The following is a 22,068-nucleotide window of genomic DNA, read 5'->3' as shown; positions in this document are numbered from 1 at the left end:
ACCGTCCCAGCCTTTTTACAAGATAGTGAGACATCTGCAGATCTTTGCTCCCTTGCCGTATCTGTTAATAGTTTTGTCGTACAATAACTCTTGTCATCCTAATGACGTTTAGTATGGTCTGGTATGGTATGGTATGGTCTGGTATGATATGGTATGGTATGGTATGGTATGGTGGCGCTGTTACTAAGTTAACCCGTTGAGTCAGATTCCCACATAGCTTACTGCGCCCTACAAAACACTCACTGTAACATTTAGCCGTTTAGTTGAATCACTTCGAAATTTGGTACACACCTTAAGAGGACTAAAACGCACGTGTGTGTGAAATTTTAGCCGGATTGAACGAGAACCATTGCTGTTGTGTAGCATCCATTGGCAATAATACGCCACCGTCCCAGACTTTTTACAAGACTTAGTGAGACATCTGCAGACCTTTGCTCCCTTGCCGCATCTGTTAATAGTTTTTTCGTACAATAACTCTTGTCATCCTAATGACGTCTGCGGGGTCGAGGTCACGTCCCCCCGTGGAAACTGTTCTACGTGTTTTATTTCCTCTCCAAACTTTAAAGAACTGCTGTGTGCATCGGAGCAGTCATGTCGAAATAAGAGCCGGCCTTCTTTGGCTGAGTTCAACAGTCCAGGGTGTCGAATATTTCCCTTCACTGATGATGACCACTTGGGTTCGGTCACATGATGGCTCGTGGAATAAGCAATGTACGAAAGAATGGAAGATGGTAACTGAGGAAGGACGATTGTAATTGTAGAAGTTTTGTCTTTTCCAACATTTCTGCCTTACCCCGTCATCCGGTCTAATCGTTCCTCTCAATGTGCATCCAAGCCTTGCTTCTTTTAATCGTGGCTGGGCTCCATTCCAGTTGTCTGAGAGGGAAGAAATAAAAAAAGTTAGAACAAATAACACAGGTGCCAGACGCGGCAGCCCCCGTACATCCTTCCTCACTCTTTGTCCCACTTCCAAATTGGACCAGACAAGACGTGGAGGAGACAGATAAAGAAAACCAGACCTTGCAGCAAATCCGACTGATATCGTACCGGAATATTCCGAGCCTGTGATCTCAGGACGCGCCTTCAACCTGGCGTTCGTTCAACAGAGCGCAGACAGACGTTATCAACTGTTGTAAGTTGCTCCCCTGTGAGGCTGACAGAGGTTATGTCACCACTTGGTGGCGCTGTTAGGAAGTAAGCCACATGGGTCAATGGAGCTGTTAGAATTCCATCCATCCTTTTCCTACCGCTTATTCCCTTTTGGGGTCGCGGGGGGCACTGGTGCCTATCTCAGCTACAATCAGGGGGAAGGCGGCGCACACCCTGGACAAGTCGCCACCTCATCATAGGGCCAACACAGATAGACAGACAACATTCACACACTAGGGACCATTTAGTGTTGCCAATCAACCTATCCCCAGGTGCATGTCTTTGGAAGTGGGAGGAAGCCGGAGTACCCGGAGGGAACCCACGCAGTCACGGGGAGAACATGCAAACTCCACACAGAAAGATCCTGAGCCTGAGTTTGAACCCAGGACTACACAGGACCTTCGTACTGTGAGGCAGATGCACTAACCCCTCTTACATCTGGATGCAGCTGGGATAGGTTTCAGCGCCCCCCGGATAGATGAACCTTTTTTAAAGGACCTACTACAATAACACACATCAACAATCCTCTTTATCAGCTGTGGTCCATATGGGCCGCACTTGTGGCAGGAATAACAATATCAAAAAACAGAAGTAGTCTGGAGCTAAATTCACAGAGAAGTTTCTTAAGAAGAAAAATTATGAGCGGAAGTACCAGAACGGATATGGCTGCCTGCAATCGGCAAGGAACCGTATTCCTCTAGAGCAGGGGTCGACAACCTTAACCACTCAAAGAGCCATTTCGACCCATCCATCCGTCCATCTTCTTCCGCTTATCCGAGGTCGGGTCGCGGGGGCAACAGCCTAAGCAGGGAAACCCAGACTTCCCTCTCCCCAGCCACTTCGTCTAGCTCCTGAGCCGCATGGCTCTTTGATCACTCTGATGTGGCTCAGCTGATAAATTGCCGACCCCAAAGATTATTCCGGGAGGTTTCCGGATTTTAGTGCCTCTCTCTCAGAAATCACCCGGGGATAACATTCCCCGGTTTTCACCTGAACTTGAATATTGAGGATGTGCAGTGATTACAATGCCTTGAACCTCCTCCACAACATGTCGTCGCGGCCGCTTTTACGCCACGCGATCTACGTGGCGACTGAACACATTTTATATTAAGCCTCTGTTAACACACGAAAGCGACTGCAACACATTCTTAGTCAACAGCCGTACAGGTTACACTGAGGGTGGTAACATAAACAACTTTAACGCTCTTACTAATATGCGCCACACTGTGAACCCGCACCAAACAAGAATGACAAACACATTTCGAGAAAACATTGGCACTGTAACACAACATAAACACAAAATAACAAATACCCAGAATCCCATGCATCCCTACTCTTCTGGGCTACATTATACACCCCTGCGAGCACCAACCCCAGAAGAGTAGGGATGCATGTGATTCTGGGTATTTGTTATTTTATGTTTATGTTATGTTACAGTGCCGATGTTCTCCCAAAATGTGTTTGCCATTCTTGTTTGTTGTGGGTTCACAGTGTAGCGCATATTAGTAACAGTGTTAAAGTTGTTTAAACTGGCACCCTCAGTGTGACCTGTATGGCTGTTAAACAAGTATGCCTTGCAATGGTTTGCGTGTGACTGCAGAAGCCTCATACGAGGCTGGCAAGCTTATTGGACGTGTTGTAGAGGGCGTTAAAGGCAGCACCTTCATAGGATGCCCTAATTATTGTTGGTCCAGGGAAATCCTGCAAACATTTGTGAGAATAGTGGATCAGACATTCGGTAGTCTCTCGGAATATTCGGGAAGGTTTTAAGTATCATGCTGTCAAGCGGCATTCATATAAAACTCGCGGGCCCCACTATCATTAAATTTTCATCTTAAGTTGCGGGCCACGTGTCTGAGACCCCTGGTTTATACATAGCACAAAGTAAAAAAAACTATGTATGCAGTGTTGTTTCATTTGAAAATTTCAAAAGAGTTTTGTGGCTCCCATTGTTTTCTTTATTTTGTGAAACGGGTCGAAATGGCTCATTTCCAGTGAGGGTTGGACTCTGCCAAGGCTGTCCTTTGTCACCGATTCTGTTCATAACTTTTATGGACAGAATTTCGAGGCGCAGTGAAGGCGTTGAGGGGTTCCGGTTTGGTGACCGCAGGATTAGGTCTCTGCTTTTTGCGGATGATGTGGTCCTGATGGCTTCATCTGACCGGGATCTTCAGCTCTCACTGGATCGGTTTGCAGCCGAGTGTGAAGCGACCGGAATGACAATCAGCACCTCCAAGTCCGAGTCATTGGTTCTCGCCCGGAAAAGGGTGGAATGCCATCTCGGGTTGGGGAGGAGACCCTGTCCTAAGTGGAGGAGTTCAAGTACCTAGGAGTCTTGTTCATGAGTGGGGGAAGAGTGGATCGTGAGATCGACAGGCGGATCGGTGCGGCGTCTTCAGTAATGCGGACGTTGTATCGATCCGTTGTGGTGAAGAAGGAGCTGAGCCGGAAGGCAAAGCTCTCAATTTATCGGTCGATCTACGTTCCCATCCTCACCTATGGTCATGAGCTTTGGGTCATGACCGAAAGGATAAGATCACGGGTACAAGCGGCCCAAATGAGTTTCCTCCGCCGTGTGGTGGGTCTCTCACTTAGAGATAGGGTGAGAAGCTCTGCCATCCGGGAGGACCTCAAAGTAAAGCCGCTGCTCCTCCACATGGAGAGGAGCCAGATGAGGTGGTTCGGGCATCTGGTCAGGATGCCACCCGAACGCCTCCCTAGGGAGGTGTTTAGGGCACGTCCAACCGGTAGGAGACCACGGGGAAGACCCAGGACACGTTGGGAAGACTATGTCTCCCGGCTGGCCTGGGAATGCCTCGGGATCCCCGGGAAGAGCTAGACGAAGTGGCTGGGGAGAGGGAAGTCTGGGTTTCCCTGCTTAGGCTGCTGCCCCCGCGACCCGACCTCGGATAAGCGGAAGAAGATGGATGGAACTTGTTTAAGTCGGGGTCTACGTTAATCAATTGACCTATGTTCAAGTTGGGAGTTATAAAGTCGCAAGGATGGTAGTGGCGCCCCCGGTAATAAATCAACCTTACTCATTCGGTGATACTCCTCAGGAACTATTGGGAGATCTGCGGACGAGGGTTCAGGAAGAGGAGTACAGGCTAGACAACTACAATAACAAAAGAAGGCTCCAATTGGTAATTCTGAGAGCGAACCGGTCAACGTGGGAGTTATGACGTTGGAACCAGGGAAGACCCAGAACAACGGTTGCAGAAACGTGGGGGAATGACAAATATTGTAGCTCCCTCCTGGTGATTTCTAGAAAGATACACTAGCCAGGAGACCCCCGTCAAGAAAGCGAACATTCTTTTCGAAATTAAGTTGAACAGTTGGTATTTTAAGAAGCTCCAGTAACCCAGAGTCAATAAACTTCTCATCCGCTCCTGAGTCAATAAGTGCGCTGATGAGATGAACCCGTCCCACGGGTCAAGAAACATAGCTGCTGATGCCGCCATGACCAAAGGAGGGGCACTTAGGGGGGCGGGTCACCGGCAGAGGCTGGCCGTTTTTCGGCCGGGCGATGATGAATGCACACCCACGGTGAAAGGCAGAGCCGCAAACTAAGACGTGGAGTCCGCTTTGTAGACCCAAGCCGGCTGCCGCCTAGTTGCAATGAGTTGACCTTGTCCTTGTCTTCCAACGGGGGGTGGTGCAAATCCCGTTTTCATATGAGTTGGGAAATTGTGTTAGATGTAAATATAAACAGAATACAATGATTTGCAAATCCTTTTCAACCCATATTCAGTTGAATATGCTACAAAGACAACATATTTGATTTTCAAACTGATAAACATTTTTTTTTTTGCAAATAATCATTAACTTTAGAATTTGATGGCAGCAACACGTGACAAAGAAGTTGAGAAAGGTGGCAATAAATACAGATAAAGTTGAGGAATGCTCATCAAACACTTATTTGGAACATCCCACAGGTGTGCAGGCTAATTGGGAACAGGTGGGTGCCATGATTGGGTATAAAAACAGCTTCCCAAAAAACGCTCAGTCTTTCACAAGAAAGGATGGGGCGAGGTACACCCCTTTGTCCACAACTGCGTGAGCAAATAGTCAAACAGTTTAAGAACAACGTTTCTCAAAGTGCAATTGCAAGAAATTTAGGGATTTCAACTTTTACAGTCCATAATATCATGAAAAGGTTCAGAGAATCTGGAGAAATCACACAACGTAAGCGGCATGGCCGGAAACCAACACAGTCGATCCCTCAGACGGCACTGTATCAAAATCCGACATCAATCGCTAAAGGATATCACCACATGGGCTCGGGAACACTTCAGAAAACCACTGTCACTAAATACAGTTGGTCGCTACATCTGTAAGTGCAAGTTAAAGCTCTACTATGCACAGCGAAAGCCGTTTATCAACAACATCCAGAAACGCCGTCGGCTTCTCTGTGCCTGAGATCATCTAAGATGGACTGATGCAAAGTGGAAAAAGTGTTTTGTGTTTTAGGCTTCACGGTGGAAGAGGGGTTAGTGCGTCTGCCACACAATACGAAGGTCCTGCAGTCCTGGGTTCAAATCCAGGCTCGGGATCTTTCTGTGTGGAGTTTGCATGTTCTCCCCGTGAATGCGTGGGTTCCCTCCGGGTACTCCGGCTTCCTCCCACTTCCAAAGACATGCACCTGGGGATAGGTTGATAGGCAACACTAAATTGGCCCTAATGTGTGAATGTTGTCTGTCTATCTGTGTTGGCCCTGCGATGAGGTGGCGACTTGTCCAGGGCGTACCCAGCCTTCCGCCCGATTGTAGCTGAGATAGGCGCTAGCGCCCCCCGCGACCCCGAAAGGGAATAAGCGGTAGAAAATGGATGGATGTTTTGGCAAGTCCACATTTCAATTGTTTTTTGGAAACTGTGGACGTCGTGTCCTCCGGAACAAGGAGGAAAAGAACCATTCGGATTGTTCTAGGCGCAAAGTTCAAAAGCCAGCATCTTAGTGCCCAAGGCATGGGTAACTTACACATCTGTGAAGGCACCATTAATGCTGAAAGGTCCATACAGGTTTTAGAGCAACATATGTTGTCGTCCGAGCAACGTTATCATGGACGCCCCTGCTTATTTCAGCAAGACACGTGTTACAACAGCGTGGCTTCGTCAAGAAAGAGTGCAGGTACTTTCCTGGCCCGCCTGCAGTCCAGACCTGTCTCCCATGGAGTACGACAACAAGACCCTGTACTGTTAAACAACTTAATCTGTACATCAAGCAAGAAGGGTAAAGAATTCCACTTTCAAAGCTTCAACAATTAGTTTCCTCAGTTCCTAAACGTTTATTGAGTGTTGTTAAAAGAAAAGGTGATGTAACACAGTGGTGAACATGCCCTTTCCCAACTACTTTGGCACGTGTTGCAGCCATGAAAGTCTAAGTTATTATTTGTAAAAAAAAAATGAAGTTTATGAGTTTGAACATCAAATATATTTTCTTTGTAGTGCATTCAACTGAATATGGGTTGAAAAGGAATTGCAAACCATTGCATTCCCAACTCATGTGGAAACGGAATTTGTAGTTGTAGGATGGAAGAGGAGAAAGATCCCCTCTATGCTGAAGCCTGGGAATGTCGGGGCAGATGTACAAAGAAAAGAGCTCCTCCAGTGTCAGGGTCGCATCTCTCGTCTTGCAGCCGAGGGCGGAGCCTGGCCAAACAGATGCCTCGCCAGGAAATATCGCCCCAGCTGCGAGAATGCGGAAAATAATCAAGTGGTTCGAACTACATCCAGTCAATTGGATTCATAAACAACTCCGTCCGTAGAACGCAAACGCTGTGTCAGGCCGCTCAACACACACACACACACACACGGACGTCTGCTTCCAATTAAACCTGGTCGTCATCAGCAAACCCCCTCTGAGTCCTCTGGTCGCTTCGGTCCTGTGGGAGGTTTGCACTGGAGTTGTACACGTTTACGTGGACTTGGAACGTACTGTACATACCGTACTGCGCCACCACGCTAATGTTCTAATGGGCAAAAATGTGCTCCACTTGGGACTGATTAATTCCAGACTGCTGGCTCATTAGTGGAAAAAAATCGACCCCCCCTTCCCCCGACCACCCCTTCTCCAACAATGTTGAAGTCTGCACACACACACACACACACACACACACACACACACACACACACACACACACGGTAAGTACACTCAGTATGCTGCCTCACTGGAGTGATTTCCAGGAAATATCCACATTTGACTTCCCAGCATTCCTAACATTTGAGCTGCTGCTCCACTGACCTGCTCCTGTCAAACTGTAACAAATAAGCGCCCTTCCTCTTCTACTTTCTTCTATTTTTTTTTTTTCGGGGGACCCCTTAAATGGCAACTGTTAGTCGAGACCCCAGCAACCTTCCCTTACTGATGAGCTTCCGCCCGCGCAGCACGGAAGGGCCAGGGTCCCGGCTCGGAGTTTCTGTTCTGAGACAGGAACTACCGTATTGGGGCGGTATGGCTCGGTTGGTAGGGTGGCCGTGCCAGCAACTTGAGGGTTGCAGGTTCGATTCCCGCTTCTGCCAGCCTAGACACTGCCGTTGTGTCCTTGGGCAAGACACTTTACCCGCCTGCTCCCAGTGCCACCCACACTGGTTTGAATGGAACTTAAATATTGGGTTTCACTATGTAAAGCGCTTTGAGTCACTAGAGAAAAGCGCTATATAAATATAATTCACTTCACTTCACTTATTTCCTTGAATTGCCGCCGGGTATATAGTATGCGCCTTTCTAGAACTACTGCCGGGTCAAACTCCATCCATCCATCCATCTTCTTCCGCTTATCCGAGGTCGGGTCGCGGGGGCAACAGCCTAAGCAGGGAAACCCAGACTTCCCTCTCCCCAGCCACTTCGTCTAGCTCTTCCCGGGGGATCCCGAGGCGTTCCCAGGCCAGCCGGGAGACATAGTCTTCCCAACGTGTCCTGGGTCTTCCCCGTGGCCTCCTACCGGTTGGACGTGCCCTAAACACCTCCCTAGGGAGGCGTTCGGGTGGCATCCTGACCAGATGCCCGAACCACCTCATCTGGCTCCTCTCCATGTGGAGGAGCAGTGGTTTTACTTTGAGTTCCTCCCGGATGGCAGAGCTTCTCACCCTATCTCTAAGGGAGAGACCCAAACTCATTTGGGCCGCTTGTACCCGTGATCTTATCCTTTCGGTCATGACCCAAAGCTCATGACCATAGGTGAGGATGGGAACGTAGATCGACCGGTAAATTGGGAGCTTTGCCTTCCGGCTCAGCTCCTTCTTCACCACAACAGATCGATACAACGTCCGCATTACTGAAGACGCCGCACCGATCCGCCTGTCGATCTCACGATCCACTCTTCCCTCACTCGTGAACAAGACTCCTAGGTACTTGAACTCCTCCACTTGGGGCAGGGTCTGCTCCCCAACCCGGAGATGGCACTCCACCCTTTTCCGGGCGAGAACCATGGACTCGGACTTGGAGGTGCTGATTCTCATTCCGGTCGCTTCACACTGTGCTGCGAACCGATCCAGTGAGAGCTGAAGATCCCGGTCAGATGAAGCCATCAGGACCACATCATCTGCAAAAAGCAGAGACCTAATCCTGCGGTCACCAAACCGAAACCCCGGGTCAAACTCGTTTCGCAAAATAATTAGCGCATGCTTAGCATTACCGCCGGCTCAGGATTAACGCCGGGTCAAACTCGTTTCGCAAAATATTATTTTTATTAGCGCATGTCCAGAATTTCCGCCGGGTCAAACCCGTTTCGCCAAATAATTAGCATATACCTAGAATTTCCACCGGGTCAAACTCGTCACGTCACGAGTGACACTTCACCTGTCATCATTTTCAAAATGGAGGAGGCTGATTTCAATAATTGGAAATCGCATAAAGGGAAGAGGACTAAGAGCTATTCAGGAGGATTTAAGGTCCAAGCTATTGAATATGCTAAAAAGAACAGTAAGCAGCTATGTTTTATTAATATACCGTAGCTGCGTGTGTCAAATATGAGTCAGTAAATGACTCCCGCCTCCTGGTGGTAGAGGGCGCTAATGATCCTTCTTGCGACTACTCGGCTGCAGAAGAAGTGACAACAAGCAGCAAGAGTGAGCAGCGATCGTTTATTTTTTCCTCTCGCTTGCACTTTTAACATGGAGGATTACATATCTAAAATAAAACCGTTTTCTAAACTGGACTTTCAATCGAAGCAGGAGGTAATAAAGGAAGATCTCCATCGAGACAGAGAGACTTTTAAAACTGAAGATAGATAAGGAAGACTTCTATAAACAAGTTATCAATGCTTTTGATCCAAAGGAGCTGCGCATGGACTTCATTTATAAGTAAAGGTAAGACCATAATAAGGTTTTTTTTACTACCGTAAATGTGCTTTTCATGATGGTATCCTTACATCACACTCAAATTTTTAAGCACAGACCTAAATTTACCGCATGACTTCGGTAAGCGCCGGACTGAGAAGAAGTTTTGAATTAATTAGCGCCCCGGCGGCAATTCAAGCAGTAAAACGGCTGATCAAACAAAACAGAAGTCATCGTCACGGACCCATGGAATCCAATCAACTAAACAGACTCAATAACTCCACGGTGATGCTCACTTCATCACATTACGATAGCACGTGCAAAAGTGCATACAAAACACTCCTATAGACATCACACACGGGACGGTTTTGTAAGTACAAATTGTTTTAGTTGTATTGTAAAAGTTACGAACGTTGCTTGGAGCGATGGATGAAGAATCTCAGGACACTCTGGACGGTTTTACTTCCGGTTCAAGGCGATAAAACTGGAAGTACATGTTTAACCCGCATCACCTGCAGTGAGCGAACTCCTAATGACGCACCTTTTCAGTGTCTCTGCTTGGGTTTAATGAAAACTGCTAAACACAAAACATTCTATAAATTTTCGTCACCGTTTTGTAAGCCGCAGAGTTCAAAGCGTAGAAAAAAATTGTAATATATGTAATTAATGATGAGTACCATTCCCATTTGAACTCCCGGTACTTTGTTTGACTTCATTGGATAAACTGACTTGAAATTTCTCACACAGCTTTATTCCAATCACTTAATTTTTCCGGTGTTTTTCCGAAGAATACAAAATTTGGTGTACATTAAAAGGGAACTGACATGGATTTTAAGTTAATAATACTAACATAAACACTCGGAAACGTTTTATCATTTTAGCTAATGCTAGCCACGCTAGCATCATCACATTACGATAGCACGTGCAAAAGCGCATACAAAACACTCCTATAGACATAACACACGGGACGGTTTTGTAAGTACGAATCGTTTTAGTTGTATTGTAAAAGTTACAAACGTTGCTTGGAGCGATGGATGAAGAATCTCAGGACGGTTTTACTTCCGGTTCAAGGCAATAAAACCGGAAGTACATGTTTAACCCGCATCACCTGCAGTGAGCGAACTCCTAATAACGCACCTTTTCAGTGTCTCTGCTTGGGTTTAATGAAAATTGCTAAACACAAAACATTCTATAAATTTTCGGCACCGTTTTGTAAGCCGCAGAATTCAAAGCGTAGAAAAAAATTGCAATATATGTAATTAAAGATGAGTACCATTCCCATTTGAACTCCCGGTACTTTATGTTTGACTTCATTGGATAAACTGACTTGAAATTTCTCACACAGCTTTATTCCAATCACTTCATTTTTCCGGTGTTTTTCCGAAGAATACAAAATTTGGTGTACATTAAAAGGGAACTGACATGGATTGTAAGTTAATAATACTAACATAAACACTCGGAAACGTTTTATCATTTTAGCTAATGCTAGCCACGCTAGCATCATCACATTACGATAGCACGTGCAAAAGCGCATACAAAACACTCTTATAGACATCACACACGGGACGGTTTTGTAAGTACGAATTGTTTTAGTTGTATTGTAAAAGTTACAAACGTTGCTTGGAGCGATGGATGAAGAATCTCAGGACGGTTTTACTTCCGGTTCAAGGCAATAAAACCGGAAGTACATGTTTAACCCGCATCACCTGCAGTGAGCGAACTCCTAATAACGCACCTTTTCAGTGTCTCTGCTTGGGTTTAATGAAAACTGCTAAACACAAAACATTCTATAAATTTTCGGCACCGTTTTGTAAGCCGCAGAATTCAAAGCGTAGAAAAAAATTGCAATATATGTAATTAAAGATGAGTACCATTCCCATTTGAACTCCCGGTACTTTATGTTTGACTTCATTGGATAAACTGACTTGAAATTTCTCACACAGCTTTATTCCAATCACTTAATTTTTCCGGTGTTTTTCCGAAGAATACAAAATTTGGTGTACATTAAAAGGGAACTGACATGGATTGTAAGTTAATAATACTAACATAAACACTCGGAAACGTTTTATCATTTTAGCTAATGCTAGCCACGCTAGCATCATCACATTACGATAGCACGTGCAAAAGCGCATACAAAACACTCTTATAGACATCACACACGGGACGGTTTTGTAAGTACGAGTTGTTTTAGTTGTATTGTAAAAGTTACAAACGTTGCTTGGAGCGATGGATGAAGAATCTCAGGACGCTCAGGACGGTTTTACTTTCGGTTCAAGGCGATAAAACTGGGAGTACATGTTAAACCCGCATCACCTGCAGTGAGCAAACTCCTAATAACGCACCTTTTCAGTGTCTCTGCTTGGGTTTAATGAAAACTGCTAAACACAAAACATTCTATAAATATTCGGCACCGTTTTGTAAGCCGCGGAGTTCAAAGCGTAGAAAAAAATTGCAACATATGTAATTAAAAATGGGTCCCATTCCCATTTGAACTCCCGGTACTTCTTATTTGACTCCATTGGATAGACTGGCTTGAAATTTCTCACACAGCTTTATTCAACTCACTTATACTTTTGGGTGTTTATCCGAAGAATAAAACATTTGGTTTACATTAATAGGGAACTGACATGCACTGTAAGTTAATAATACTAACATAAACACTCGGAAACGTGTTAGCATTTTAGCTAATGCTAGCCACACTCGCATCATCGCATTACGATAGCACGTACTAATATGCATGAAAAACAGTAAGTACGGATTGTTTTAGTTGTATTGTAAAAGTTGCAAACGTTGCTTAAGTGATGAATGAAGAATCCACATGAGGGAAAACATGGTTTCGGTTCCAGGCCATTAAACAGGAAGTACATTTTCAAGCCGCAACACCTGCAGTGAGCGAACTCCTCCAAAAGATGGCGCCGTGGCACAAACAATTAATGCACCTTTTCAGTGTCCCTGCTTGGGTTTAATGAAAAATGCTAAACACAAAACATTATGGCTGTTAGCGGATTCATTTCCATAAATTTGCCGCACCATTTTATAGACAGGAGAGTTCAAAGCATAGGAAAAAAATTGCGGCCATTCCCATTTGAACTCCCGGTACTTAAAGTTTGACTCCATTGGATAGACTGGCCTGAAATGTTGGGTGTTTATCCAAAGAATCCAAAATTCGGTACACATTAATAAGGGACTGACATGCAAGTGTGTGTGAAATTTGGACAAAAAATGAAGACGATATATTGAGCAAAAATGTGCGTATTTGTGTGTAATTCCCTTGCAGACCAGCGGGCGGGCACATGTTTCTCCGCCCTGGCCAACGGTCGCTGTGCAGCCGAGCTGAGCGGCCAGTTCACCAAGATGCAATGTTGCTGTGACACGGGACGCTGTTGGGCCCTGGCACAGATCCCTGAGATGTGTCCCGTGAGAGGCTCTGGTGAGTGCAAGCCCTCACAATCCTCACACTCCATAGGGCAGTTCCAGGGTACCAGACCAGGATCTAAAGGATGTGGGAAGATGGCCACTTTGCCATTGCAAATATTGAAAAGAACAACGCAGGTTTTTTTTTGTGCCATAAAATGTTTGTTTGTCATTCTAATATACATTTTCTGATGAGTGATAGTGGACAAAAAAATGGTGTTTTATTATTATACTTTTTTTTTTTTACTCACGAATTTTACCAACCTTACATATGCATTTGGGATTTGTTTTTTAGCAAATCCTTAATTGTGATAAGTCCAAAAAAGATGCCAAAGCGCATGTTTAATACAGCAAAGGAGGAGGCACTACCCGGACACAAGCCGATGAAGGATGGCCGAGTTTTTACTAACGCTGGCGACAAATATGTTGCACTCCGAAACGCCCTAAAGTGTTTACCAGTACCACAAACATTCGCAGACAGAAAGTAAAATTATATTTTTCTTTTATTTTTATTTTTTTATAGTAGCAATACGGTGGTTAACGCTTTTGGAGCGCATCAATGAGACTTTTGCTGTAATGTTGTTGTGTTTCTTAGATAAAAAAATACATTTTTTGGGCCATTACTCACTCATTATCTTATGTTGGTTTGATACACACAAATATACATATATGTATATATATATATATATATATATATATATATTAGGGCTGGGCAACGATTAAACATTTTAATCGAAGTTAATCGCACTTTTTCTCCGATTAATCGCGATTAACTGCATTGTATACGCAAAGCCCAATAATGAATTCAAAAGTAGTGTGTAGTGCACCTTTATTGGAATATTCTCCCACATGAACAAAAGCGCCAAAACATTTGTTGTGCAAACACAATTTAAATCAGTCCTTGTTAAACAGTAGCAGTTAAATAGCATATTTGATGAAAATCAACTCCAAAAATGTAAATACAAACATTTAAGCTTATTGCCACTGCCAGGGTATTTAAGTTATCCTGTTTGTTATGGAAAATAAATATAATCTACATACAAATCTCTGAGCCACAATCATAACATCTGAACAGGCAATTTCTGAGGTAACAGCAGAAACATTTTTTTTTTATCAGGGATCTTATGTTTAAAAAACCTATATTACAGGTAGTGGGCTGTTTTAGGGAATTTTTGATCAAATTATCCGTAGTAGCAATATTAATAATGTTGTGTTTATTCTGCGTAGTGCACTTAAAATAATTATGACCATATCTAGGAATTGATATGATGGGAATTTTCCGAATGTTTGCTTGGTGCTTTGATAAACTGAAGGCATCATATACATGGTACTATATTGTGATGTTATGAGCCAGGGGAAAAAAGAACTACCCTACCCAGCATGCAACAGGAGTGACGAGCATGTATAGGTTGTGTCGCCATGACGGCATCTTGTATGTTGTGATATGCACGCTCTGAAAGCAAACGTTAAGAACTCAGCCAACACTCCTGGTCTGCATTATTCATAAATAGACAGACAACACATATACTCCGCTGCTTCACAGGCCGCTGGATGTAGCCGGCAAAGTATTCCCATGCTAGCTAGCCGGTCTAGCAAGCACGCCTCATTCAGTCCAAAACGGCCCGATCTATCCACATCCAGAATTGTCTGGCGGTCATAAGTGATCCCGGAGTGACCACGCTGTAAGCCAGCCAGGACATTTGAAGAATTGTCCGGTATTTTTGCCGAATGTTCCATCTTTACCAAGAGCCCCTCGACGCCATCTTGTTAAGAAAAGGCGTTAACTAAATAAAAGCATGTAAACAACATACGCAAATGTGTGATAAAATATTTGTCGGCGTTAATAGATTGATGAGTTAACTCGTAATTAACGCATTAACTTGCCTACCCCTAATATATATATATATATATTTTATTTTTTATTTTGTTATTTTAGTTTCGGCCCAATGCGGCCCCCAAATCAAATAAATGGGGTCCCCATCCCTGCACTAACTGGGGCCCCACAGTTTGAGCATCACTGCGCCACAGCCTTTTTTTTTTTTAATTATTTTTTAAATGCAACAAGATTGGGAAAAATCAACAAAAAGTCCTCCCGACTGACCGATGACTTTCACCTCCACACGTTAAATGGTTGAAAATGTAGAAAACAACTTCCAGAACTGCATGATTACCTGTTCAGTCCCAGGCCAGGTGACATAATCCCAAGTCTTGCACCCGCCCCTCTCTGTCTCCTAGACGAGTTCCGTCGGCTGTGCATCGTGGGCGTCCCTTGGGGCCATGGTCACCCCAACGGCTACCCCAATGGGAACTTCCCCAACAACAACGGCCACGGGTTCAAGTACCCCAACATTCCCAACGGGAACGGCGGCATCGGGGGCGGGGGCGGAGGCTTCGGCGGCAACGGCGGAAGCTTCGGCGGCAACGGAGGAAGCTTCGGAGGCAACGGCGGCGGACATATAACCGGCATAGGTGAGCCATCCCAATTCTCGCCACTCGTCCTGACTTGGCCCTGGACTGACGGCCTCCAGTCAGTCACAGGGATGGACGCGGACCACGACACGATTGACCCTTCCCTGCGTCTTTCAGGCACGGTTTCCGTGAACGACTCCGTGGATATTTGCAAGCACTTCACCAATCTGTGTCTGAACGGCCGCTGCATCCCCACACCCACCAGCTACCGCTGCGAGTGCAACATGGGCTACAAGCAGGATGTCCGCGGGGAGTGTATCGGTAAGGGACGTCCCTTGTGTTGATACCAAGGTGGCTGTTGGTGCCAGACCCGGTACTTTGCTTGCAGGTTCTCCTCAAATTGCTCGTTTTATGCGACCGCAGGCAGACTTTGCCCTGCTCCACTGACTCCTGACTCTATTCCGGTCTACGCAGACATCGGGGGGGTCTGACATAATATTGTGGGAGTCCAGTCCATAGTGGATCTAACATACTAGTGGGAGAGTCCAGTCCTTAGTGGGTCTAACGTAATAGTGAGATTCCAGTCCATAGTGGATCTAACATAATAGTGTGACAGTCCAGTCCATAGTGGATCTAACATAATAGTGAGAGTCCAGTCCATAGTGGATCTAACATAATAGTGTGAGAGTCCAGTCCATAGTGGATCTAACATAATAATGTGAGAGTCCAGTCCATAGTGGATCTAACATAATAGTGAGAGTCCAGTCCATAGTGGATCTAACATTATAGTGAGAGAGTCCAGTCCATAGTGGATCTAACATAATAGTGTGAGAGTCCAGTCAATAGTGGATCTAACATAATAGTGTGAGAGTCCAGCCCATAGTGGATCTAACATAATAGTGGGAGAGTCCAGTCCATAGTGGATCTAAAATAGAAATGAGAGTCCAGTCCATAGTGGATCTAACATAATAGTGGGAGTCCAGTCCATAGTGGATCTAACATAATATTGTGAGAGTCCAGTCCATAGTGGATCTAAAATAGAAGTGAGAGTCCAGTCCATAGTGGATCTAACATAATAGTGAGAGTCCAGTCCATAGTGGATCTAACACAATAGTGAGAGTCCAGTCCATAGTGGATCCAACATTATAGTGTAAGAGTCCAGTCCATAGTGGATCTAACATAATAGTGTGAGAGTCCAGTCCATAGTGGATCTAACATAATAGTGTGAGAGTCCAGTCCATAGTGGATCTAACATAATAGTGGGAGAGTCCAGTCCATAGTGGATCTAACATAATAGTGTGAGAGTCCAGTCCATAGTGGATCTAACATAATAGTGGGAGAGTCCAGTCCATAGTGGATCTAACATAATAGTGAGAGTCGAGTCCATAGTGGATCTAACATAATAGTGAGAGAGTCCAGTCCATAGTGGATCTAACATAATGGTGTGAGAGTCCAGTCAATAGTGGATCTAACATAATAGTGGGAGTCCAGTCCATAGTGGATCTGACATAATAGTGTGAGAGTCCAGTCCATAGTGGATCTAACATAATAGTGAGAGTCCAGTCCATAGTGGATCTAACATAATAGTGTGAGAGTCGAGTCCATAGTGGATCTAACATAATAGTGAGAGTCCAGTTTATAGTGGGTCTAACATAATAGTGTGAGAGTCCAGTCCATAGTGGGTCTAACATAATAGTGTGAGAGTCCAGTCCATAGTGGATCTAACATAATAGTGTGAGAGTCCAGTCCATAGTGGATCTAACATAATAATGTGAGAGTCCAGTCCATAGTGGATCTAACATAATAGTGAGAGTCCAGTCCATAGTGGATCTAACATTATAGTGAGAGAGTCCAGTCCATAGTGGATCTAACATAATAGTGTGAGAGTCCAGTCAATAGTGGATCTAACACAATAGTGAGAGTCCAGTCCATAGTGGATCTAACATAATAGTGAGAGTCCAGTCCATAGTGGATCTAACATAATAGTGAGAGTCTAGTCCATAGTGGATCCAACATAATAGTGAGAGTCCAGTTTATAGTGGATCTAACATAATAGTGAGAGTCCAGTCCATAGTGGATCTAACATAATAGTGAGAGTCCAGTCCATAGTGGATCCAACATAATAGTGAGAGTCCAGTTTATAGTGGATCTAACATAATAGTGAGAGTTCAGTCCATAGTGGATCTAACATAATAGTGTGAGAGTCCAGTCCATAGTGGATCTTACACAATAGTGAGAGTCCAGTCCATAGTGGATCCAACATAATAAAGTGAGAGTCCAGTCCATAGTGGATCTAACATAATAGTGTGAGAGTCCAGTCCATAGTGGATCAACATTATAGTGTGAGAGTTCAGTCCATAGTGGATCTAACATAATAGTGAGATTCCAGTCCATAGTGGATCTAACACAATAGTGAGAGTCCAGTCCATAGTGGATCAAACATAATAGTGTGAGAGTCCAGTCCATAGTGGAGCCAACATAATAGTGTGAGAGTCCAGTCCATAGTAGATCTAACATAATAGTGTGAGTCCAGTCCATAGTGGATCTAACATATTGTGAGAGTTCAGTCCATAGTGGATCTAACATAATAGTGAGATTCCAGTCCATAGTGGATCTAACACAATAGTGAGAGTCCAGTCCATAGTGGAGCCAACATAATAGTGTGAGAGTCCAGTCCATAGTGGATCTAACATAATAGTGTGAGAGTCCAGTCCATAGTGGATCTAACACAATAGTGAGAGTCCAGTCCATAGTGGAGCCAACATAATAGTGTGAGAGTCCAGTCCATAGTGGATCTAACATAATAGTGTGAGAGTCCAGTCCATAGTGGATCAACATTATAGTGTGAGAGTTCAGTCCATAGTGGATCTAACATAATAATAGTGAGAGTCAAGTCCATAGTGGATCTAACATAATAGTGAGAGTCCAGTCCATAGTGGATCTAACATAATAGTGAGAGAGTCCAGTCCATAGTGGATCTAACATAATAGTGAGAGTCCAGTCCATAGTGGATCTAACATAATAGTGAGAGAGTCCAGTCCATAGTGGATCTAACATAATAGTGTGAGAGTCCAGTCCATAGTGGATCTAACATAATAGTGGGAGAGTCCAGTCCATAGTGGATCTAAAATAGAAATGAGAGTCCAGTTCATAGTGGATGTAAAATAGAAATGAGAGTCCAGTCCATAGTGGATCTAAAATAGAAGTAAGAGTCCAGTCCATAGTGGATCTACAATAGAAGTGAGAGTCCAGTCCATAGTGGATCTAGCATAATATTGTGAGAGTCCAGTTCATAGAGGATCAAAAATAGAAGTGAGAGTCCAGTCCATAGTGGATCTAAAATAGAAGTGAGAGTCCAGTCCATAGTGGATCTAACATAATAGTGAGAGTCCAGTCCATTGTGGATCTAACATAATAGTGTGAGAGTCCAGTCCATTGTGGATCTAACATAATAGTGAGATTCCAGTCCATAGTGGATCCAACACAATAGTGAGAGTCCAGTCTATAGTGGATCTAGCATAATATTGTGAGAGTCCAGTCCATAGTGGATCTAAAATAGAAATGAGAGTCCAGTCCATAGTGGATCTAACATAATAGTGAGAGTCCAGTCCATTGTGGATCTAAAATAGAAGTAAGAGTCCAGTCCATAATGGATCTAGCATAATAGTGAGAGTCCAGTCCATAGTGGATCAAAAATAGTAGTGAGAGTCCAGTCCATAGTGGATCTAAAATAGAAGTGAGAGTTCAGTCCATCGAGGATCTAGCTTAATAGTGTGAGAGTCCAGTCCATAGTGGATCTAAAATAGAAATGAAAGTCCAGTCCATAGTGGATCCAAAATAGAAGTGAGAGTCCTGTCCATAGTGGATCTAACATAATAATGTGAGAGTCCAGTCCATAGTGGATCTAAAATAGAAGTGAGAATCCAGTCCATAGTGGATCTAACATAATAGTGAGAGTCCAGTCCATTGTGGATCTAAAATAGAAGTAAGAGTCCAGTCCATAATGGATCTAGCATAATAGTGAGAGTCCAGTCCATAGTGGATCAAAAATAGTAGTGAGAGTCCAGTCCATAGTGGATCTAAAATAGAAGTGAGAGTTCAGTCCATCGAGGATCTAGCTTAATAGTGTGAGAGTCCAGTCCATAGTGGATCTAAAATAGAAATGAAAGTCCAGTCCATAGTGGATCCAAAATAGAAGTGAGAGTCCTGTCCATAGTGGATCTAACATAATAATGTGAGAGTCCAGTCCATAGTGGATCTAAAATAGAAGTGAGAATCCAGTCCATAGTGGATCTAACATAATAGTGAGAGTCCAGTCCATTGTGGATCTAACATAATAGTGTGAAATTCCAGTCCATAGTGGATCTAACATAATAATGTGAGAGTCCAGTCCATAGTGGGGCCAGCAGGAGACCATCCTGGGTCTGGACAGCCAGCACTTCATTCATGGCCACCGGACCTGTGTCCGCCCCTCCCCCTACTCCACGAGGTAGTGGGGGGGGGGCAGTGGAGAAAAGAAAAGAAACGGCAGATCAACTGGTCTAAAAGGGGATCTATTTAAAAACTATTGTATACAAATGAGTTTTAAGCTGGGGCTTAAAAGCTTCTCCCAGAGCATCACACTGCCATCTTCTGGCAGCTTCCGGAACTCGCGCCGCTGTGGAAGTGATCCTAACGTCTGCTGCCTCTTTGCAGATGTGGACGAATGCGTGAGTAACCCATGCATCAACGGCGACTGCGTCAACACGCCGGGATCGTACCACTGCAAGTGTCACGAGGGCTACCAGGGGACCCCCACCAAGCAAGCCTGCATCGGTACCACACGCCTACGAGAACGACAAAAGCCCGAAAGCAGGGAAGTCGTCACGTTGGGAAATTTGTAAATAAAAAGAGAATAGAATGATTTGCAAAATCTTTTCAACTTATATTCTATTGAATAGACTGCAAAGACAAGATATTTCATGTTTTTTTCTGCAAATAATCACTAACTTAGAATTTAATGGCAGCAAAAAAGTTGTCACAGGGGCGTTTTTACCAGTGTGTTACATGGTCTTTCCTTTTAACACTCAGTAAAGGTTTGGGAACTAAGGAGACACATTTTTGAAGTGGAATTCTTTCCCCTTCTTGCTTGATGTACAGCTTAAGTTGTTCCTTCTCATATTTTAGCCTTCATATTTTCAACGGGAGACAAGTCTGGACTACAGGCAGGCCAGTCTAGTACCCGCACTCTTTTACTATGAAGCCACGCTGTTGTAACACGTTTGCTTGGCATCGTCTTGCTGAAATAAGCAGGGGCGTCCATTATAACGTTGCTTGAATGCTCCAAAACCTGTATGGACCATTCAGCATTAATGGTGCCTTCACAGATGTATAAGTTACCCATGCCTTGGGCACTAATACACCCCCATACCATCACACATGCTCCCTTTTAAACTTTGCGCCTACAACAATCCGGATGGTTCTTTTCCTTTTTGTTCCAAAGAACACGACGTCCACAGTTTCCAAAAAAACAATTGAAATGTGGACTTGCCAAAACACAGAACACTTTTTCCTACTTTGCGTCAGTCCATCTTAGATGAGTTCGGGCCCAGCCAAGCCGGCGGCGTTTCTGGGTGTTGTTGATAAATGGCTTTGGCTTTGCATGGTAGAGTTTTTTGTCAGATTTTGTTGTATACGAACCCCAAGATGCAGAGAAAGAGGGAGGCATTTTGCCGGAAAACATGATTCAATTTAAAACGCTAAGACAAAAACAAACAAAGGGTATAACAAAAAGCCAGCACGAGGCGGATAACAAACAAAAAGGCCTAGCGTGGAAGCTAGGAGGTATCGAGCAAGAAACAGAAGTCGTACTTATAATATGAAAACAAACTTGGAAGCAGGGAACAAATGACAATAACTTACAAACCACTATCAAATATAGCTTTCCGCAACGCTACATTGACACGATATTATACGACATGACAGGTAGCAACGACAAGAGCGACAATACAATACAGAAGCGACATGAAATTCGTGACAAAAATCCAGCCCTGACTGGAGGACAAAGCAGGTAGAAATATAAGCGGGCTGATTGACACCAGGTGTGGCCAGTTACCAATCAGCCGCAGCTGAGTGGAAGCAGCGTACAGGGAAAAAGAGCAGGAAACAGACAAAAAAGAGTGCTGACAGGGAATACTAAACACACACAGAGGAAAAACTAAAACACAAACAAACTGTCAGGGGCAAGCCTGACAGTTTTAACTTGCACTTACAGATGTAGCGACCAACTGTAGTTACTGACAGTGGTTTTCTGAAGTGTTCCTGAGCCCATGTGGTGATATCCTTTACACACTGATGTCGCTTTTTGGTGCAGTACCTTCCGAGGGATACAAGGTCCGTAATATCGTGGCTTACGTGCAGTGATTTCTCCAGATTCTCTGAGCCTTTTGCTGATATCACGGAGCGCGGATGGCGAAATCCCTAAATTCCTTGCAATAGCTGGTTGAGAAATGTTGTCCTTAAACAATTTGCTCAGAGATTTGTTGAGAAAGTGGTGACCCACGCCCCCCGTCCTTGTTTTTGAACGACTGAGCATTTCATGGAAGCTGCTTTTATACCCAATCATGGCGTTCCCAATTAGCCTGTTCACCTGTGGTGTGTTCCAAATAAGCGTTTGATGAGCGCTCCTCAACCTCCTCAGTCTTTTTTGCCACATGTGCCAGCTTTTTTTAAAACATGTTGCAGGCATCACATTCCAAATGAGATATGAATTGCAAAAAGTGTCTTTGCTGTCTATTCAATTAATAGCTCGGTTGGTAGAGCGGCCGTGCCAGCAACTTG

General features: G+C 44.4%; 1 protein-coding gene across 1 annotated transcript in view; it reads left to right on the top strand.

Annotated features, from left to right (window-relative positions):
- The window catches only part of fbn2b (fibrillin 2b), a 300,303-nt gene that overhangs the window by 194,130 nt on the left and 84,105 nt on the right, over nt 1–22,068 (top strand). The window contains exons 17-20 of the mRNA XM_061883097.1: nt 12,704–12,856; nt 15,076–15,309; nt 15,427–15,570; nt 19,945–20,064. Coding sequence (XP_061739081.1) covers nt 12,704–12,856; nt 15,076–15,309; nt 15,427–15,570; nt 19,945–20,064 — 651 coding nt within the window. The remainder of the gene's footprint in view (nt 1–12,703; nt 12,857–15,075; nt 15,310–15,426; nt 15,571–19,944; nt 20,065–22,068) is intronic.

The sequence above is a fragment of the Nerophis ophidion genome, linkage group LG22 (assembly GCF_033978795.1).
Source record: "Nerophis ophidion isolate RoL-2023_Sa linkage group LG22, RoL_Noph_v1.0, whole genome shotgun sequence".
NCBI lineage: Eukaryota > Metazoa > Chordata > Actinopteri > Syngnathiformes > Syngnathidae > Nerophis > Nerophis ophidion.
Note: the sequence above shows the minus strand (reverse complement) of the source record. Positions and strands in the feature narration are given on the sequence as shown.